Genomic DNA, 17482 nt, shown 5'->3' with positions numbered 1-17482 from the left:
ATCACCAATAAACATGCTGTAGGCTCCTTCTGTCACTGTTTTTAATAAACAGATAAAAACAGTTAAAAACGGATTTCTTTACTTCAGCTTTAACTGGTCTTTTATTATTTCCCGTGTTTTTTACTGGTAAATTACTATCACTTTTATTTTCTTGTTCGTTTTAAATTTTATTAAGGCATTTTTACATGGACAGTCACTGAAGTTCCATCTCAAACAAAGTCATAAAATAAAAAAGGTAATAATAATAATAACGATAATAATAATAATAATAACAGTAATAATAATAATAATAAAATTAATTATTATTATTATTAAAATAATGACAATAGTAAAGACAGGTGAAACATGTCTTGAACATTTTTTATTTTTGTAAAGTATTCCAATATTGTAGATAATATTTGACAGAATATAATATAAACAGAATATAAAAATAGTGGAAAATCTGAAATAATAAGTTTTCTTTGGGGACTATTTTGCCTCACAGCGCCCTGCATGTATCCCTCCACCATGAATGGAGTTTAAGTTCTCTAAACTATCATAAAACAGTGTCTCAGTCATCAGGCAGTGAATTCATAACCATTTCATGTAGGAACTTTCTGTGAGGGAGCTTTTAGAGGTGGACGTCTGGTTCCTATCACCACCACTGTGAACAGTTCTGACTCGGTGAGTTTCTCTAGAACAGAGCGTTTCACACCAAACCGCTCTGAACCGCTCTGAACCACTCTGATTACATCTTAATCATTAATTATGTGGGAATTTTGGAAAGTCAGTGGAGTCCCCCTTTAATTAAAGTTGCAGTATAGTCTGGTTTAATGTGCATTTGTGGATGTAAAATAACATAATATATATTTTTACATATGATACAATGAAATATAATTGTGTGGGTGTGTCGTTTATTGATTTAAACCCGCCCAGTTTTCTGTTATCTGCATAATTTTAATATATAATATTAATAACACTATTTACTGTTTATGTCCAACACGACCTGTGACGTCATTTCTGGTGTCGTGTTCGCCTCCATTTCACAGGAAAAACATCAGGGAGGAGAAACTGGATTAAACAGCGGATTCAGGTTCGAAACCTTCACCGTTTCAGACTTTATTCAGTTGTTTTCTAGAAAATATTTAATGTCGATAATCCAGGCTGGCTAGCTAAACTGACCAGCACAGAATGCATTAGCACTGTAGCTTTAGCATCTTTAGCTTAGTACAGACAGAAATAATCGATTAAAATATTGCTTAGAGGAGAACTGTGAGGTATAATCGCATATCCGCCTGTTAGTTTTGCTATTCTTCCGTTTATGATTAATATTTGTGAAGAATGTTGAGCACGAAAGTTGGAGTTGGCTTCTTCTTCGAATTCCCCGTTCCACCTTAAATGCTGCAGCAGTTATTATAGTGCCTCAGGCGCCAGACTCTAACTGCTGCAGCATTTAAGGTGGAACGGGAAATTCGAGGAAGAAGCCAGCTCCAGCCTCCTGTTTTGGGCTAAAACACAAATAAATCATTATTATTATTACTATTTATAGCATCCGGACTCACTAGCAGGCGAAATAGTCCACCATGAGCTGTATTTTAAGTAGTTATATTTAATAAATAAACGTTTAAATTCAGTATCTGGTGCATTCTGGCCTGTGTTCCACTTCTGCCCTTGTGTGTGTCTGCCCCTGTATTTGCATGCAGAACTGTCAGGATCATCTAAACCATTGTTGTTCTGCTCTGACCCGCAGGCTGAAAAGAGGCCCGTTTGTGCTCATCACAATGGAAGAATCCTGAGACCAGAACCTACCACCGGCCGAAAGGGACGCGGCAGCTGGGTGGCCTGTCACTTTTAATGACCCACATTTAGGAAAGCCAGGTTTCCCCTCGAGTGCAGGGCGGCCTGTGACGCTCCAGAGCTGCTCCGCTCCGTTTAGAATGAAAGATGGACCGGGATGCGGCCGACAGTCCGGTCACCCTGGTCATCCGGGCTCCGAACCAGAAATATGACGACCAGACCATCAGCTGCTTCCTGAACTGGACCGTGGAGAAGCTGAAGAAGCACATCTCCAACGTGTACCCCAGTAAGCCGGTGAGTCGGGCCGTAAAGCTGGCGCCATCAGTAGTTATTAGTTGTAAAATTCTGTAAATATAACACGTCACAATTCACTATGGGCATATTTTAATATGTAAAGCGAGTGGGTGTGGCTTTGGAACTCATTTACTCCTGCACGTTTAGCAGTCTGATGTGTCTCCACAAGGGGGAGCTGTTAGGACACAGGTCGCTTTAGTGAGCGTCATTTAATGAGAAGGAACAGCCGCGAACCCACACCCGAGCCGGTTTATGAGGAGTCTGGCCACTTCCTATTTCCCTCGTTATGTAAAAAACAGGACTGCAAAACAGCAGAGGGCGCCCACGAGCAAGTCCTCAATGAATAGGGGGTGAATGGAGCTAAGTGGCTAAAAATGAAAAGTTAAAATGAAAAGTTTCTGATCACTAGCATCACTGCTACTGAGTGCTGATTGGTTGGCATTACTGCTACTGAGTGGTGATTGGTTGGCATTACTGCTACTCTTAAAAATATAACAGCAGTGTTAATGTTTTATGCTGTTCTGTGTTCAGGATATGAATGCGTTCTTTCATCCTAAAAATGTTTAAGCATTTATAAACTATGTCGGTTTAGCCCCGCCCATTCAGCCTACAGCAGTTTAGCCCCGCCCATTTAGCCTACAGCAGTTTAGCACTGTCCATTCAGCCTATAGCAATTTAGCCCCACCCATTCAGCCTATAGCAGTTTATGAATGAATCATAATTGTATGAATTATAATATTATTATTATTATTATATGTATTACTATATAACATTAATATAATGTTATGTTTTTGGTGTATAAACAACACAAACGTTCTAAGCAAAATACAAGAAGTACAAGAATTCCAGAGAAATGTGGGACATTCATTTCATTTAAATGTTCACTTGTTTTTAATAAGCATTTGTCGCCCCCCTCTGGCACAAATAGGAACCGTTCTAGTAACCTTCAGAGCTGCTTCTCATCTTCGTCATTCAGATCTAAACTTTAAACTTTAACACAGTGCCAAAGTCAGCAGCCCCCCCAAACTATTTATTTTACAAACACTCACCTGCACCTCGTTTTATTGACTGTTACTTTGTTTTTTTACACTTTACAGCGACTTTAGATGTGAGAGGTACTATATTAATAAAACGCTGTTATTATTATTGTCAGTATTATAATTATTAATGTAAGATAATGAGTGTGTTGTGTTGTAGTTGTGTAGAGAGCAGAGGCTGGTTTACTCCGGGCGTCTCCTGCAGGACCATCAGCAGCTGCGGGACGTTCTGAGAGAGGTTCGTATCTGAGAGGAAGGTGATTTTATTAAGACTGTGGGATTATGGGTTGATACTGATATCTGATATTCTACATGCACACATATTTACATCTTATGAATGCAAAACTGCCTTCTGTAAGGCCCCTGCACACCGGACACACCGCGTCACGCAGCGTCTAAAAAATTGAAACCACTGTTTTAATGGAGGTGCTGACACCTGCACCGGCGCTCCATCAATCACTGTTTAGTTTCTCAGCGCGTCACAGCGCCCCGCGCAGCATTTCACCATTACTGCGTTGAGTTAAAGCCATTCTGAGAGTGCACGCCTGCAGAAAGCTTTTATTGTTGAGGTGTTCACTCCCACGGATTCCCGCTGGACCCACGTGACCCGCCACAATGCAGCACAGGAATCATTTTCAGTGTTGTGCTGAGAGGGAGGGTAACCAGCCCCCTGCAAGTGGGAGCGGGATGAAGCACACATGAAGAGAAATCCTGCAAATTAATGAACGGCCTGAATAAAGCAGAACAATTATTAAATCATGTATAAACAATATAAATAATAACAGTAAAACAGTTAAAATGAATGAAGTCACTCTAAAGAGCTGTGAAGCAGCCGATCACGTGACCAACACACGGATTCTCGTAGCTAACAGAGGCGGAGCCTTCAGTCCGACGGCCACAGCTGACCAGCAAACCAGCAAAACTAACCGCTCTGTGGTTTAATTCCTGCTCTGTGTTTAAATGGTGAATAAACAGCGTTTGGTGAAGTTACTCACAGTGAGCCTGACGACCACGACTGACCTGTTATTTCAGGAGAGAATAATGTGTTCGTGAATAGACGATGTAAACATACTGTGACGGAACTGCGGGCGGGAGCGGGACTAATGGTTCTGAGTTTTGTGGGAGCTGGATGAAATCTTCACTCAGGCCTCTACTCTGTTGGTTTAATCTGACACTGGGCTGATGCCGACTGGTCCACGGGTGTTTTCGGTTGTTTCTCTGCCCACACAGTGTTCTCACCTTTATACCCCTTACCTGTCTGCATCAGGTAGCGGTGAGCCGACGGAAGGAGATCATCACTCGGGCGGAATTGGCTGTGGTCCCTAAATGCCAGCTTGGTGTGTCCTGAGCCTCAGGATGCGACGCCGTGTGTTAAAAACCTGTTTGTGTGGCTCGTTTGTGGGTAAATTGCTTTGTTTCTGATTTTGGCCTTTTGCTCTCACAGCAGGACGAGTATCACATGGTACACTTGGTCTGTGCGCCTCGCAGCCCCCCCTCTCCACCTGTGGATCACAGGGACCCTGGCAGCTCCCCCCTGACCTCTGACCCCAGCTCCGTGGTGAGTCCACCCTTACCTGCTCTTACCTGTACAGGTGAAGCTGGAGGAGCAGCGCTAGGCTCCTGTCCTGCTGCAGTGTTTACTGTACAGCCTGATTCACAACACAGGCGTCAAGAATCAGATTGATTATTGATTTATTTTTACTCAGATTTACTCGGAGTGACGTCACCGTGTTGATCTGTTTCTCCTCAGAATGCAGACACCGTTGGCCCCTCCCCCTCAGTCTCTGTGTCCTATCAGGACGCCCCCAGCCCCTCCGTCACAGGAAGTTCAGATGGCCTGCGGCACCGAGGAGGTTCAACACAGACCCGCGGTTTGACCCCTGACCCCACGGATGCAGTGCAGTGGTACAGCAGCTCAGCTCAGTCTACACAGTCTTATACAGTCCCTACACAGTTCTGTACAGTCTTACAGTCTTACACAGTCCTGTACAGTCTTACAGTCTTACACAGTCCTGTACAGTCCTGTACAGTCTTACAGTCTTACACAGTCCTGTACAGTCTTACAGTCTTACACAGTCCTGTACAGTCCTTTACAGCCTACATAGTCTTATACAGTCTTACACAGTCCTGTACAGTCTTACAGTCTTACACAGTCCTGTACAGTCCTGTACAGTCTTACAGTCTTACACAGTCCTGTACAGTCTTACAGTCTTACACAGTCCTGTACAGTCCTTTACAGCCTACATAGTCTTATACAGTCTTACACAGTCCTGTACAGTCTTACACAGTCCTGTACAGTCCTGTACAGTCTTACAGTCTTACACAGTCCTGTACAGTCCTTTACAGCCTTATACAGTCTTATACAGTCTTATACAGTCTTATACAGTCTTACACGTCTTACAGTCTTACACAGTCCTGTACAGTCCTGTACAGTCCTTTACAGCCTACATAGTCCTGTACAGTCTTACAGTCTTACACAGTCCTGTACAGTCCTGTACAGTCCTTTACAGCCTACATAGTCTTATACAGTCTTACACAGTCCTGTACAGTCTTACACAGTCCTGTACAGTCCTGTACAGTCTTACAGTCTTACACAGCCTGTACGTCCTTTCGCCTACACAGTCTTACAGTCTTACAGTCCTGTACAGTCTTACACAGTCCTGTACAGTCCTGTACAGTCCTTTACAGCCTACATAGTCCTGTACAGTCTTACAGTCTTACACAGTCCTGTACAGTCCTGTACAGTCCTTTACAGCCTACATAGTCCTGTACAGTCTTACAGTCTTACACAGTCCTGTACAGTCCTGTACAGTCCTTTACAGCCTACATAGTCCTGTACAGTCTTACACAGTCCCACACAGTCCTGTACAGTCTTACAGTCTTACACAGTCCCACACAGTCCTGTACAGCCTTTTACAGCCTTATACAGTCTTATGCAGTCTTATAGTCCTGTACAGTCTTACACAGTCCTGTACAGTCCTTTACAGCCTTATACAGTCTTATATAGTCCCACACAGTCCTGTACAGTCTTAGTCTTACACAGTCCTGTACAGTCCTTTACAGCCTTATACAGTCTTATACAGCCCCACACAGTCCTTACAGTCTTAGTCTTACACAGTCCTGTACAGTCCTTTACAGCCTTATACAGTCTTATACAGCCCCACACAGTCCTGTACAGTCTTAGTCTTACACAGTCCTGTACAGTCCTTTACAGCCTTATACAGTCTTATACAGCCCCACACAGTCCTGTACAGTCTTAGTCTTACACAGTCCTGTACAGTCCTTTACAGCCTTATACAGTCTTATATAGTCCCACACAGTCCTGTACAGTCTTAGTCTTACACAGTCCTGTACAGTCCTTTACAGCCTTATACAGTCTTATATAGTCCCACACAGTCCTGTACAGTCTTAGTCTTACACAGTCCTGTACAGTCCTTTACAGCCTTATACAGTCTTATACAGCCCCACACAGTCCTATACAGTCTTAGTCTTACACAGTCCTGTACAGTCCTTTACAGCCTTATACAGTCTTATACAGTCCCACACAGTCCTATACAGACTTACACAGTCCTGTACAGTCCTTTACAGCCTTATACAGTCTTATACAGCCCCACACAGTCCTGTACAGTCTTACACAGTCCTGTACAGTCCTTTACAGCCTTATACAGTCTTATACAGTCTTGCACAGTCCTGTACAGTCCTTTACAGCCTTATACAGTCTTACACAGTCCTACACAGTCCTACAGAGCAGTTACAGGTGCTTTATGTAGTGTTCATCCATTTATATGTGTGTTTGTGTGTCTTAGGCCTCAGGGAATGCCCCTCACTGCGCTGACAGCGCCCCCTGCTGGAGTCCCAGCAAACCCCATGTACTCTCCTATGCAGATGCTGTGGTGGCAGCAGATGTACGCCAGACATTACTATATGCAATAGTAAGTGATTTACTGCACAGAGAGTGGAAGCACATCTGTTATCTGCTCCTTCAGTACAGGACGTCCTAAAATAGGACTGAACTGACCAGAGAGAGGACTCACACCATTAGAGACGGGCGGGGCAGAGAGTCTGGGAAACAGACTGGCCTGAATGGAGAGTCATTCTGTTAAATAACTAAGAAGTTATGAAACAGACTGAATATAATTAATAAATAAAAAGTCACTGAAACAAACAAATGAATAAATAAATAAATGAGTTCTAAAAAATACAATCACACTGAAAGTTCATCATTTTCATTATAATTCTATATAGTTTTGTGACATTTTTAAAATTTATTCATTTATTTTAGAGCTCCAACATCTGTTAATTTTAAAAATTAGAAATATGTTAGGAACTTTTAAAGCCATTCAAATAACCAATACTTTTACCTCCTCTATGAAACTATGAGCTTCCATGTACTGTTTTATTTCAGTCATTATCAAAAATAGTGTAAGATAAATGTCTGGGGTTAAGTGAGCTGCTCAGAGCACAGAACTGTAGCATTATGATAAATTTTAGATTAGTTTCAACACAAATCAGGTTTATTCATTTTAAACCTGCTTTAGCTCACACAGAACCGAATATGGAATCTGAAACGCTCACTTCCCCGGCTTGTTTTCATTTTTAAGACAGTTATGGACAGTTAAGACAGTTTATTTTGGCAACAACCTTTTCAGGGTTTCCAGATTTTGCAGAATCTCTGAGATTGGAATTACATGTTTCATATGAAAATAACCATTTATCAGTGAGTTTTTTCATTAGCATGTAGTATTAAAATTAATTTCATTAAAAGCCACTAATAAAACTATTAATAAAAGGCAAATGATGTAGACTTTGTGCAATATGTATGTAAAGTAACCTACCAATAAGTAATAATACAATAAAGAATAAAGAAAATACTACTGTATTTATAATAATAACAATTATAAAGACAGGTGAAACATGTCTTGAACATTCCTCATTCTTATACAGTATTCCAGTACATTTTTATGCCTGTTTTTAATTGTAAAGCACTTTGAGCTTCATTTCTGTGCTAAATGTGATGCGGAGTATCAGACAGTCGATGGGCAGAAGTGTGTAATCCTTTATATACAGTGTTTATCTGTCAGTGTTTCATTTATTCTCCTCATGTACTTTTCCTGTTTTGTCTTTACAGCCAAGCTGCGATGGCAGCCTCCCAGGCATCCGCTGTGGCACCGCCCCCTTCCCTAAGTCCCCGCCCTGCTGCCGTTCCGGCTCCGCCCAACGAACCCGCAGCCCCTATGGGGCCGAACCCTGCCCCCAACCCCGTCCCAGAGGAGCGTCCGGCCAATCAGAACCTGCAGATGAACGCACAGGGCGGAGCCATGCTGAATGAGGACGAGCTGAACCGTGATTGGCTGGACTGGCTCTACACAGTCTCGCGCGCTGCTATTCTGCTCAGCATCGTCTACTTTTACTCCTCCTTCGGACGCTTCGTCATGGTGATCGGCGCCATGCTGCTCGTTTACCTGTGAGTCCAGTCATTGTTTATCGTCAGCACGGGCGATATGGCTTCTACTGTTTCGTTTAAAAAGCCTCTATGATGTTCATATGATCCACACAGTCACTCTGACAGACTGTAATACACTACAGGAAGTGTAGGGGGCGATATGGCTTCTACTGTTTCAATTAAAAAGCCTCTATGATGTTCATATGATCCACACAGTCACTCTGACAGACTGTAATACACTACAGGAAGCGTAGGGGGCGATATGGCTTCTACTGTTTCGTTTAAAAAGCCTCTATGATGTTCATATGATCCACACAGTCACTCTGACAGACTGTAATACACTACAGGAAGCGTAGGGGGCGATATGGCTTCTACTGTTTCGTTTAAAAAGCCTCTATGATGTTCATATGATCCACACAGTCACTCTGACAGACTGTAATACACTACAGGAAGCGTAGGGGGCGATATGGCTTCTACTGTTTCGTTTAAAAAGCCTCTATGATGTTCATATGATCCACACAGTCACTCTGACAGACTGTAATACACTACAGGAAGTGTAGGGGGCGATATGGCTTCTACTGTTTCGTTTAAAAAGCCTCTATGATGTTCATATGATCCACACAGTCACTCTGACAGACTGTAATACACTACAGGAAGCGTAGGGGGCGATATGGCTTCTACTGTTTCGTTTAAAAAGCCTCTATGATGTTCATATGATCCACACAGTCACTCTGACAGACTGTAATACACTACAGGAAGTGTAGGGGGCGATATGGCTTCTACTGTTTCGTTTAAAAAGCCTCTATGATGTTCATATGATCCACACAGTCACTCTGACAGACTGTAATACACTACAGGAAGTGTAGGGGGCGATATGGCTTCTACTGTTTCGTTTAAAAAGCCTCTATGATGTTCATATGATCCACACAGTCACTCTGACAGACTGTAATACACTACAGGAAGTGTAGGGGGCGATATGGCTTCTACTGTTTCGTTTAAAAAGCCTCTATGATGTTCATATGATCCACACAGTCACTCTGACAGACTGTAATACACTACAGGAAGCGTAGGGGGCGATATGGCTTCTACTGTTTCGTTTAAAAAGCCTCTATGATGTTCATATGATCCACACAGTCACTCTGACAGACTGTAATACACTACAGGAAGTGTAGGGGGCGATATGGCTTCTACTGTTTCGTTTAAAAAGCCTCTATGATGTTCATATGATCCACACAGTCACTCTGACAGACTGTAATACACTACAGGAAGTGTAGGGGGCGATATGGCTTCTACTGTTTCGTTTAAAAAGCCTCTATGATGTTCATATGATCCACACAGTCACTCTGACAGACTGTAATACACTACAGGAAGCGTAGGGGGCGATATGGCTTCTACTGTTTCGTTTAAAAAGCCTCTATAATGTTCATATGATCCACACAATCACTCTGACAGACTGTAATACACTACAGGAAGTGTAGGGGGCGATTTGGCTTCTACTGTTTCATTTAAAAAGCCTCTATAATGTTCATATGATCCACACAGTCACTCTGACAGACTGTAATACACTACAGGAAGTGTAGGGGGCGATATGGCTTCTACTGTTTCATTTAAAAAGTGTGTGTGTTTTAGACACCAGGCTGGCTGGTTCCCCTTCAGAGCAGAGCTGCAGAACCCAGCAGCAGAAGGTCCTCAGGATGAAGCGGCGAGAAACAACGACATTCAGGAAATGGTAAAGAGACAGAGCTTATTTTTTTGGAACAGGTCAAATGCAGATAGAACATTCTAATCCTGAGAACCCACTTTCTGTTCGGAGTTATAAGGTTCTATCAGACAGTACATGAAAAGGAGCAATGATTTTCAAGGAACACAAACAGTTTATACTCACAGTTTGTTTTAAAACATAAAATTAGTGTTTAAATTTAAAACGAGTGTTTACATTATCAGGAAGTTACATTTAATGCCGCCTATAACATTTTTATGACCTTTTTTATTATGTATTTATTTTTAATGACATTTCTTTTTTTAGATTAAATTATCTTTTTTATTCTAAAAACCATTGCAGATTATGTATAAAGGTCAGTGCTGAATATTGTGTCCAGTGCAGAGGTCAGTTTTAGGAATCATTAGTTTAAGTTTCCTTTAGTCGGACAGACACAGCTGCTGTAATAAACTGTCCCAGCAGGTCAGTGTAGCAGGTCAGTGCAGCAGGTCAGTGTAAAGGCCGTGTGAGGTTTAGTTTTATATCAGAAATGTGAGTCTAATGAGCCAAAATGTCTTATTTTGGGAGAAAGAAGGAAAAGAAACGATGGATGAATGAAGTTAATGTTAATGCTGTAATTAAGACCCCATCAGTTCAAATGTTCATATTTAAGGGTCATATTTAATGACCTTTAAGGCTCAATATTTCATATAATTTAAGACAATAAGACTTTTTACAGAGCTGTAATACGACAGGCAGAGTTTCAGCACAGAGCAGAGCGACGACATGACAAAGAAGCAGAACCTGATTGGTCCTCTTGTGTGTATGTGAAGTGCTGACTGGTTCACAGATAGAACCTTATAGAACGAAGTTAGAGTTTGACTGGAGACAGAAGCTTTTTGTTTTCTAGATGAACAGGTCAAAAAATGCACACAACTAAAAAAAGACACCTCACATAATGTTAAGAAGTGCCACAGAACAAGAACCTGCGAAAAACTCAATTTTGACAAAAGTGTCAGACAGAACCTCATAAATCCAAGGATCAACAGAAATGTTCAAGAAAAGTATCAGAATCGTTATCAGCCAGTATCAGTGCATCCCTGACTGTAACAGCCTCTCTCTCTCTCTCTCTCTCTCTCTCTCTCTCTCTCTCTCTCTCTCTCTCTCTCTGTCTTTCTTTGTTCAGGAGCGGATTATGGATGATGGGATTGAGGATGATGATGGTGAGAGTGGGGAGGAAGGCCCTGAGGACGCATCTCCGGCCAGGCCAGGCTTTCTAACGGCCACCTGGTCATTCATCAGCACTTTCTTCACCTCGTTAGTGCCGGAGGGCCCGGGTCGCCCTGCCAACTGACCCTACAGGCCAGACAGACAAACAAACACAGACACTGAGAGGGTGTTTCACAGCGCAGGATTCCTCAGATCGTTTAATCGTGCCTGTCTAGCAGAGAGCAGGAGGGCATCTGTGCTGGACAGAACTCACCTTGGGCTTAATTAATCCAGCTAACTGAGTGAATCCTGCTTTATGAAACTCAGTCTAACGTCGGCTCTACAGCGTCACTGCAGGTCACAGTAAAGGGACAAACATACAGACACACTTCTGTTGTGAGCGTCTCTCGTTCGGTGAGTCAGTGATGCTGCTTTACTCTGAGGTTTTCTCGTGACACAGATCAGCGCCGTGTTAATCGTGACCGACTAAACCAGCTCATGGGTTTGTCTTCCTGTTACACTGAGAGTCTGTTTGGGTTTGTTTTTGGATGAAGGCAGAAGACGACGCCACATTAAACGGTGTAACTGCTTCAGTAAAATAGTTCTCCATTTCCACTGAGTGTAAATAAATAGTACTTATTCACAGATATGAATATTTGCATCTCATTGAAGTTGAGCTGTGTTTTTGAATAAAAACAGTTTGGCGGTGAGGTGGACGGTCAGTGGCTCTGAGTGCTGTTTTAAGGCGGTGCCACCAGGGGGCGGCAGTGCTGTTCAGAAGAAGAATGGACGGCTCTGAGTTCTGAGTTTTCCTAATATGGGCAAATAGTAAATATTTTTATTATATATATGCACACATACATACATACATACATAAATACATACATGCACCGATCAGGCATAACATTATGACTTGTTTCTACGCCCATTTTATCAGCTCCACTTACTATATAGGTGCACTTTGTAGTTCTACAGTTACAGACTGTAGTCCATCTGTTTCTCTGCAATACTGATAGATTCAAGTAATATAACTAAACAATTAAAACTGAAGAAAAGACTTTTTCAAACTTTCTGTAAAGTATAATTTAAAAAAAATGCAATTTCTGGTGAGGAATAAATTAGGACACCCCCACATTTATTCCCACTTACAATGGCTAAAATCACACAGTTGTATCACATCAGGTGCGCATGATTAGAACATCATTACTCAGCATTTTGAAGGAGGCTTGCCTTATTTAAACCTCAGACATTTCGTTCGGTGAGCTCCTGACTGTTGAAGTGAGAGTGAACACCATGGTGAGATCGAAAGAGCCGTCTGAGGCCATCAGAAAGAAGACTGTAGCAGCTTAGGAGTCTAGTAAGGAATTTAAAAAGATCTCAAAAGAATCTGAAATCAGCCATTCCACTGTCCGGAAAATAGTCTACAAGTGGAGGACATTCAAAACAACTGCCAACATGCCCAGGTCTGGCCGTCCAAGCAAGTTTACCCCGAGAGCAGACTGCAAGATGCTAAAAGAAGTCTCAAAAACCCAAAAAGGTCATCACGGGACCTACAGCAGGCTCTGGCTGCTGTTGATGTGAAAGTGCATGCCTGTACAATCAGAAAGACACTGCCCAAGTTTAACTTTCATGGGAGTTGTGCAGGCAGGAAACCTTTGCTCTCTAAGAGAAACATGAAGGCCAGACTGAAGTTTGCCAGAGACAAAGACCAGAACTTCTGGAATAATGTTCTGTGGACAGATGAGTCTAACACTGAATTATTTGGACACCTTAACAGAAGGCATGTTTGGCGTAAACCAAATACAGCATTCCAGGAAAAGAACCTCATACCAACTGTGAAACATGGAGGTGGAAGTGTCATGGTTTGGGAATGCTTTGCTGCAGCAGGACCTGGCCAGCTCACCATCATAGAATCCACCATGAATTCTGCCGTGTATCACAGGCTGCTTGAGGAACATGTGAGACCATCTGTAAAAAAAATTAAAGCTGAAGCAGAACTGGACCCTGCAACATGACAATGATCCTAAACATACCAGTAAATCCACCAAGGACTGGCTGAAAACCCAGATCTTAATCCCATTGAGATGCTTTGGGGTGACTTGAAACGGGCTGTACATGCAAGAAACCCCTCAGTCATCTCGCTGAAAGAATTCTGCGTTGAGGAGTGGGGCGAACTTCCCTCCGACCGATGTCAGAGACTGGTAGACGGCTACAAGAGGCGTCTCACTGAGGTTATTTCAGCCAAAGGGGGTAACGCTAGCTGTTAGGGGGTAGGGTGTCCTAACTTTTTCCTCAGATGGAATATGCATTTTTGTTAAAATTTTTTGTTTAATGAGTAAAACAAGGTTAATTTTTGTTGTTTACCTGCAAATAAATCACTTCCTTTTCCAGAGATAAATAAAAAAAAAGATTAGACATCGATATGTGAACATTTCTTAATAAAGAACTGAATATTTAATGGGGTGTCCTAATTTTTTTCACATGACTGTTTATGTGTGTGTCTATATATATATATATATATATATATATATATATATATATATATATATATATATATATATGTGTATATATATTTATAGAGAGAGAGAGAGAACATCAAAAAAATCACACACATCATAACCCGATCAGAGTGTTAAACAGAGGAAAGTCAGTAAATGTGGCGTTTATAAAGAGCTCATCTGGACTGGGAGAGTTTCCTGATTGGATCAGTATGCAGGGAGTGGACAAAATAATGGAAACACTCATGGGCCACATTATCAGAAACACCTGCCTTTTATCTCCTCTGTGTAGGTGCACTGTTACACACTGGAGTTTATCTGTTACTGCGCAGTTTATCAGCCCCTCTAACGCACTCAAACTGGAAACACCCCCTTAGGACCACCGCTGACCAGATATTACAGATCTCTGGAGTCGCGCTTCATTGTGTAGTCGGCTTTCCGCCCATATACGGAGCTCAGGGTCTAAGCAGGTTACCTCTATGGGAAACATGAACAGCGCTCTCTAAACGTGCTGAATAAACAGGCTCTGCAAAAACAAGACTGCTCATAAAATCAGAATTCCCTCTGTAGGGTGAGGTGTGAGCGCCGTTTGTAGCATCACAGCACAATCCTGGATCTTTAAATCTCAATCTTTTCCACCTCAAGGTCCACTTGTCTGTCTTTAGTAAGCATGAAGGCCCACAGGAAAGAAAACGCAGCTTTTTGCTTAAAAACTTCATTTTTGGGAAATTATTAACACAGTGTGTCGACTTCTGCAAAACGCCACCTGCGTCAGTGAACGTAAAATAGCAGAACGGCAGCAAGTTAAGTGGAAGGTTTCTTCAACATAAGTGTTGTGTTGTGAGGCGACAGCTGAACCGGGGGTTATTCTGTTTTTAGAGTCGAGACGCAAAAACCTGGCAAAGCTTTAATGCTCCATTTTTTGCTGGTCTCATATTAATATTGTTTACCATTTGAAAACAGTTTATAGCTCTTTGTTAAGTCAATTCTTTTTTATTTTTATGACAAAGAGCTACTGCAGGCCCAGTATGGACCACTGGCACCCCCTCAGCCTGAGGACCACCAGAGGGTGTTTCAAGGTCCACTTGTCCACAACTGCAATGAACATTAAAAATGTAGTGTTTATGTTTTTGTTTAATAAATAGGCCACGTTTTCTGCTTTATTTTTCTCCCATATGTTAAAGATCCCATATCCTACATTTTCCTTTTTCCCCTCTGAGCTTCTCATATAACGTTTGTGTTGTTACACGAACCAAAAACAGTCATAATTCATTTCTACATAATAATTTCCAGCCTGTCTTCATCACTTAAACAGTGTCCTTGTCTGCACTCAGAAAGCCGTCCTGACTGAAACACTTCGGTGTGAGTGGGCGGAGTAGATGGATATATGTAAACGACTTGGTTCTTGTGACATCACAAAAACAATGAATTCTAAACTGGCTGTTTCTACAGTGTCCGTATACAGACTGAATGTGGTGATGAGTGAAACTGTGCAATTTAACTTTAAAAAGTGGGGGAAGTTCATTTTTCTGTTTATTTGCTCATTTTAAAAGGCACGTATCACAGAAAACTGCAGTAAAATAAACAGAAAAATGCCGTATTTCAGTCTCTGTAGAGGAAGCGTTCTCTTATTTTCACTTCATCATGAACACAGAGCTCCAGCTCCCGTACAGGAGTGTGATCCTGCTGTCTGGAAGCCGCTGAGGTGCGGAGCTCTGAGGATCCTGGGCTTTTTCACAGCAGCGCTCTGTTTTCAGCGGGACGGATCTGCTGAGTGCGGAACGCTGCGGAGTCTGTATTATCCTGCAGGAATCCTGCGTTATCAGGGACGCCTAAATAAAGAACCCGTCTGCATTCCCCGTCAGCACAGCGTTCCTCTCACAGAACACTCAGCTGCACTCACGGCCTCCTGAGCTCTAATCTAATGAGCGCACATTTACTTTACTGCTCTGGACCAACACTATTAATTATGCATGAGGCAGGCATTAGCTCCGCCTCTAAGTAACTCAGCAAATCAGGTTAGGGCAGCTTCTCCCCGGGCTCTTATCAGGAGAACCGCTCTCCTTCAGAACATCACTTCAATCATCCTCACACACTCAGAGCTGCGTTCTCTCAGACTGCTGGGCTTCTTAAAGGAGCAGAGCACCCGCTAATGCTAACATGGCTGAAAATGAATGGGCGGTAATGGGAAACAGCTAACAGGCCTCTAACTGTAGCCCTTATTCATTACAGTCACAGTGTTTATGGATAAAATATTCCTTTAAACATAAAAACACTATCATATACACTGCTGAAGGCTAGTCTATAGCTGGATCCCCTCACAGCGTCGGACAGCCGGGATGCTGTAAAAACTCAGAGTTTAGGTTCTGTTGTTGCATCATGAAGCAGCAGCTCAGCGCGGCTGTGTTTTGTCTGTCAGGATGATTTATGAACTAACACTGTACTAACGGTGGCTCTACCAGCACCGCTGTCATCACCGCGCTGACCGGTGGAACATCAACAATATGTTTTTCCGGTTTTCGAGCTTCCTAAAGCAGGTAGAGCTGCTATCAGCATCAGTCTTAACTCTCTGAAGATCCTCTCTCACTCGCAGCTAAAGCCAACGACAGTTTAGCGAATTCTATTCCAGGGGCCGCATTACAGAAACGTTATAACTTTTTGTCTTAACTTAAGATCTGACAGGTCAAGATAAGATTTTTCACAAACTCTATCTTATCTTACAGCATCTTTTCTTATCTCAAGTTAGGAAATCTTAACTCACTCATTTGAAGTCGACTCATTTGAAGTTGAAGAAAGTCAAATAAAACTAAAGCACGATAAACTGAAAGTTAAGAATATTGTGTCAGCGCCCCCTGCTGTTTATCAGAGCGCCGCCGCTCCCCAGTTTCAGTCTCCATTTCCCAACCGCTTTAGCCGAGCGCGCTAACGTTACTCCTCCTAATAAACAGACACACGTTCAGCTCCGTCTCCTCATTATTCACCACCATCACTGTAATATTTCATCATCAACATTAACACACGAAGGTGATCAGAGGGGCGGTGGAGATCGAGTCTGCAGCGTCTGGGGCTTTAAAACATCGTTTTCAGTGTAGATAAATGTGGCGTCATTATGCTGGTTATAGTGAACTATGCTTCCCATCACTGCATAAAACAATAGAAACAGACGGTTAAACTGAAGTTAAGACGCTCTGGAGTTTATCTTAAAGTTAAGAAAATATTTAGGATATTTTGGCAACTTAGGATGTTTCTGTAAAACCGTTTTCTTATCTGGGAATAAGAAATTATAGACTTAAGAACTGTTGTTCTGTAATGGCTTCTGTCCTAAATTCAGTCTTAATTGAAGTTGCCATGACAACAAAGCAGATAAGATATGATCTCAGACTTAAGAATTTTCTGTAAAACGGCCCCAGATGAAGATGAAGAACCCAGAACCGTTACATCACCAGTAAGAGCTCCAGAGTGTAGACTGGCCGCTGCGCTGATGAGCCGGTTCATCTTTTCAGTTTGACTACTTTGAGTTCGACAC

At 42.2% G+C, this 17482-nt stretch overlaps 1 protein-coding gene across 2 annotated transcripts; it reads left to right on the top strand.

Annotated features, from left to right (window-relative positions):
• The first annotated feature begins 976 nt into the window (after positions 1–976).
• Positions 977–13916, top strand: herpud2 (HERPUD family member 2). 2 transcript variants are annotated; one of them, XM_036558365.1, is made up of 9 exons: positions 977–1072; positions 1730–2070; positions 3268–3345; positions 4555–4665; positions 4858–5012; positions 6914–7039; positions 8236–8571; positions 10180–10279; positions 11436–13916. In XM_036558365.1, exons 2-9 carry the CDS (start codon positions 1924–1926, stop codon positions 11601–11603), a joined length of 1221 nt encoding a protein of 406 aa, XP_036414258.1. In that variant the 5' UTR covers positions 977–1072; positions 1730–1923; the 3' UTR covers positions 11604–13916. The 2 variants fall into 2 exon arrangements, with proteins under 2 accessions (XP_036414258.1, XP_036414257.1); XM_036558364.1 differs by having other exon boundaries at positions 4552–4665.
• The last annotated feature ends 3566 nt before the right edge of the window (positions 13917–17482 follow it).

This window comes from Colossoma macropomum, unplaced genomic scaffold (genome assembly GCF_904425465.1).
Source record: "Colossoma macropomum unplaced genomic scaffold, Colossoma_macropomum, whole genome shotgun sequence".
Lineage (NCBI taxonomy): Eukaryota > Metazoa > Chordata > Actinopteri > Characiformes > Serrasalmidae > Colossoma > Colossoma macropomum.
This window is presented reverse-complemented; position numbering and strand designations above follow the sequence as displayed.

What these genes read in the sequence shown, in the direction of transcription:
- herpud2 (XM_036558364.1), top strand. Translation starts at nt 1,924, where the DNA reads ATGGACCGGGATGCGGCCGACAGTCCGGTCACCCTGGTCATCCGGGCT. An exon ending in CCTCTGACCCCAGCTCCGTG is followed by an intron (nt 4,666 to 4,857) that starts GTGAGTCCACCC and finishes GTTTCTCCTCAG; the next exon opens with AATGCAGACACCGTTGGCCC. An exon ending in GCCATGCTGCTCGTTTACCT is followed by an intron (nt 8,572 to 10,179) that starts GTGAGTCCAGTC and finishes TGTGTGTTTTAG; the next exon opens with ACACCAGGCTGGCTGGTTCC.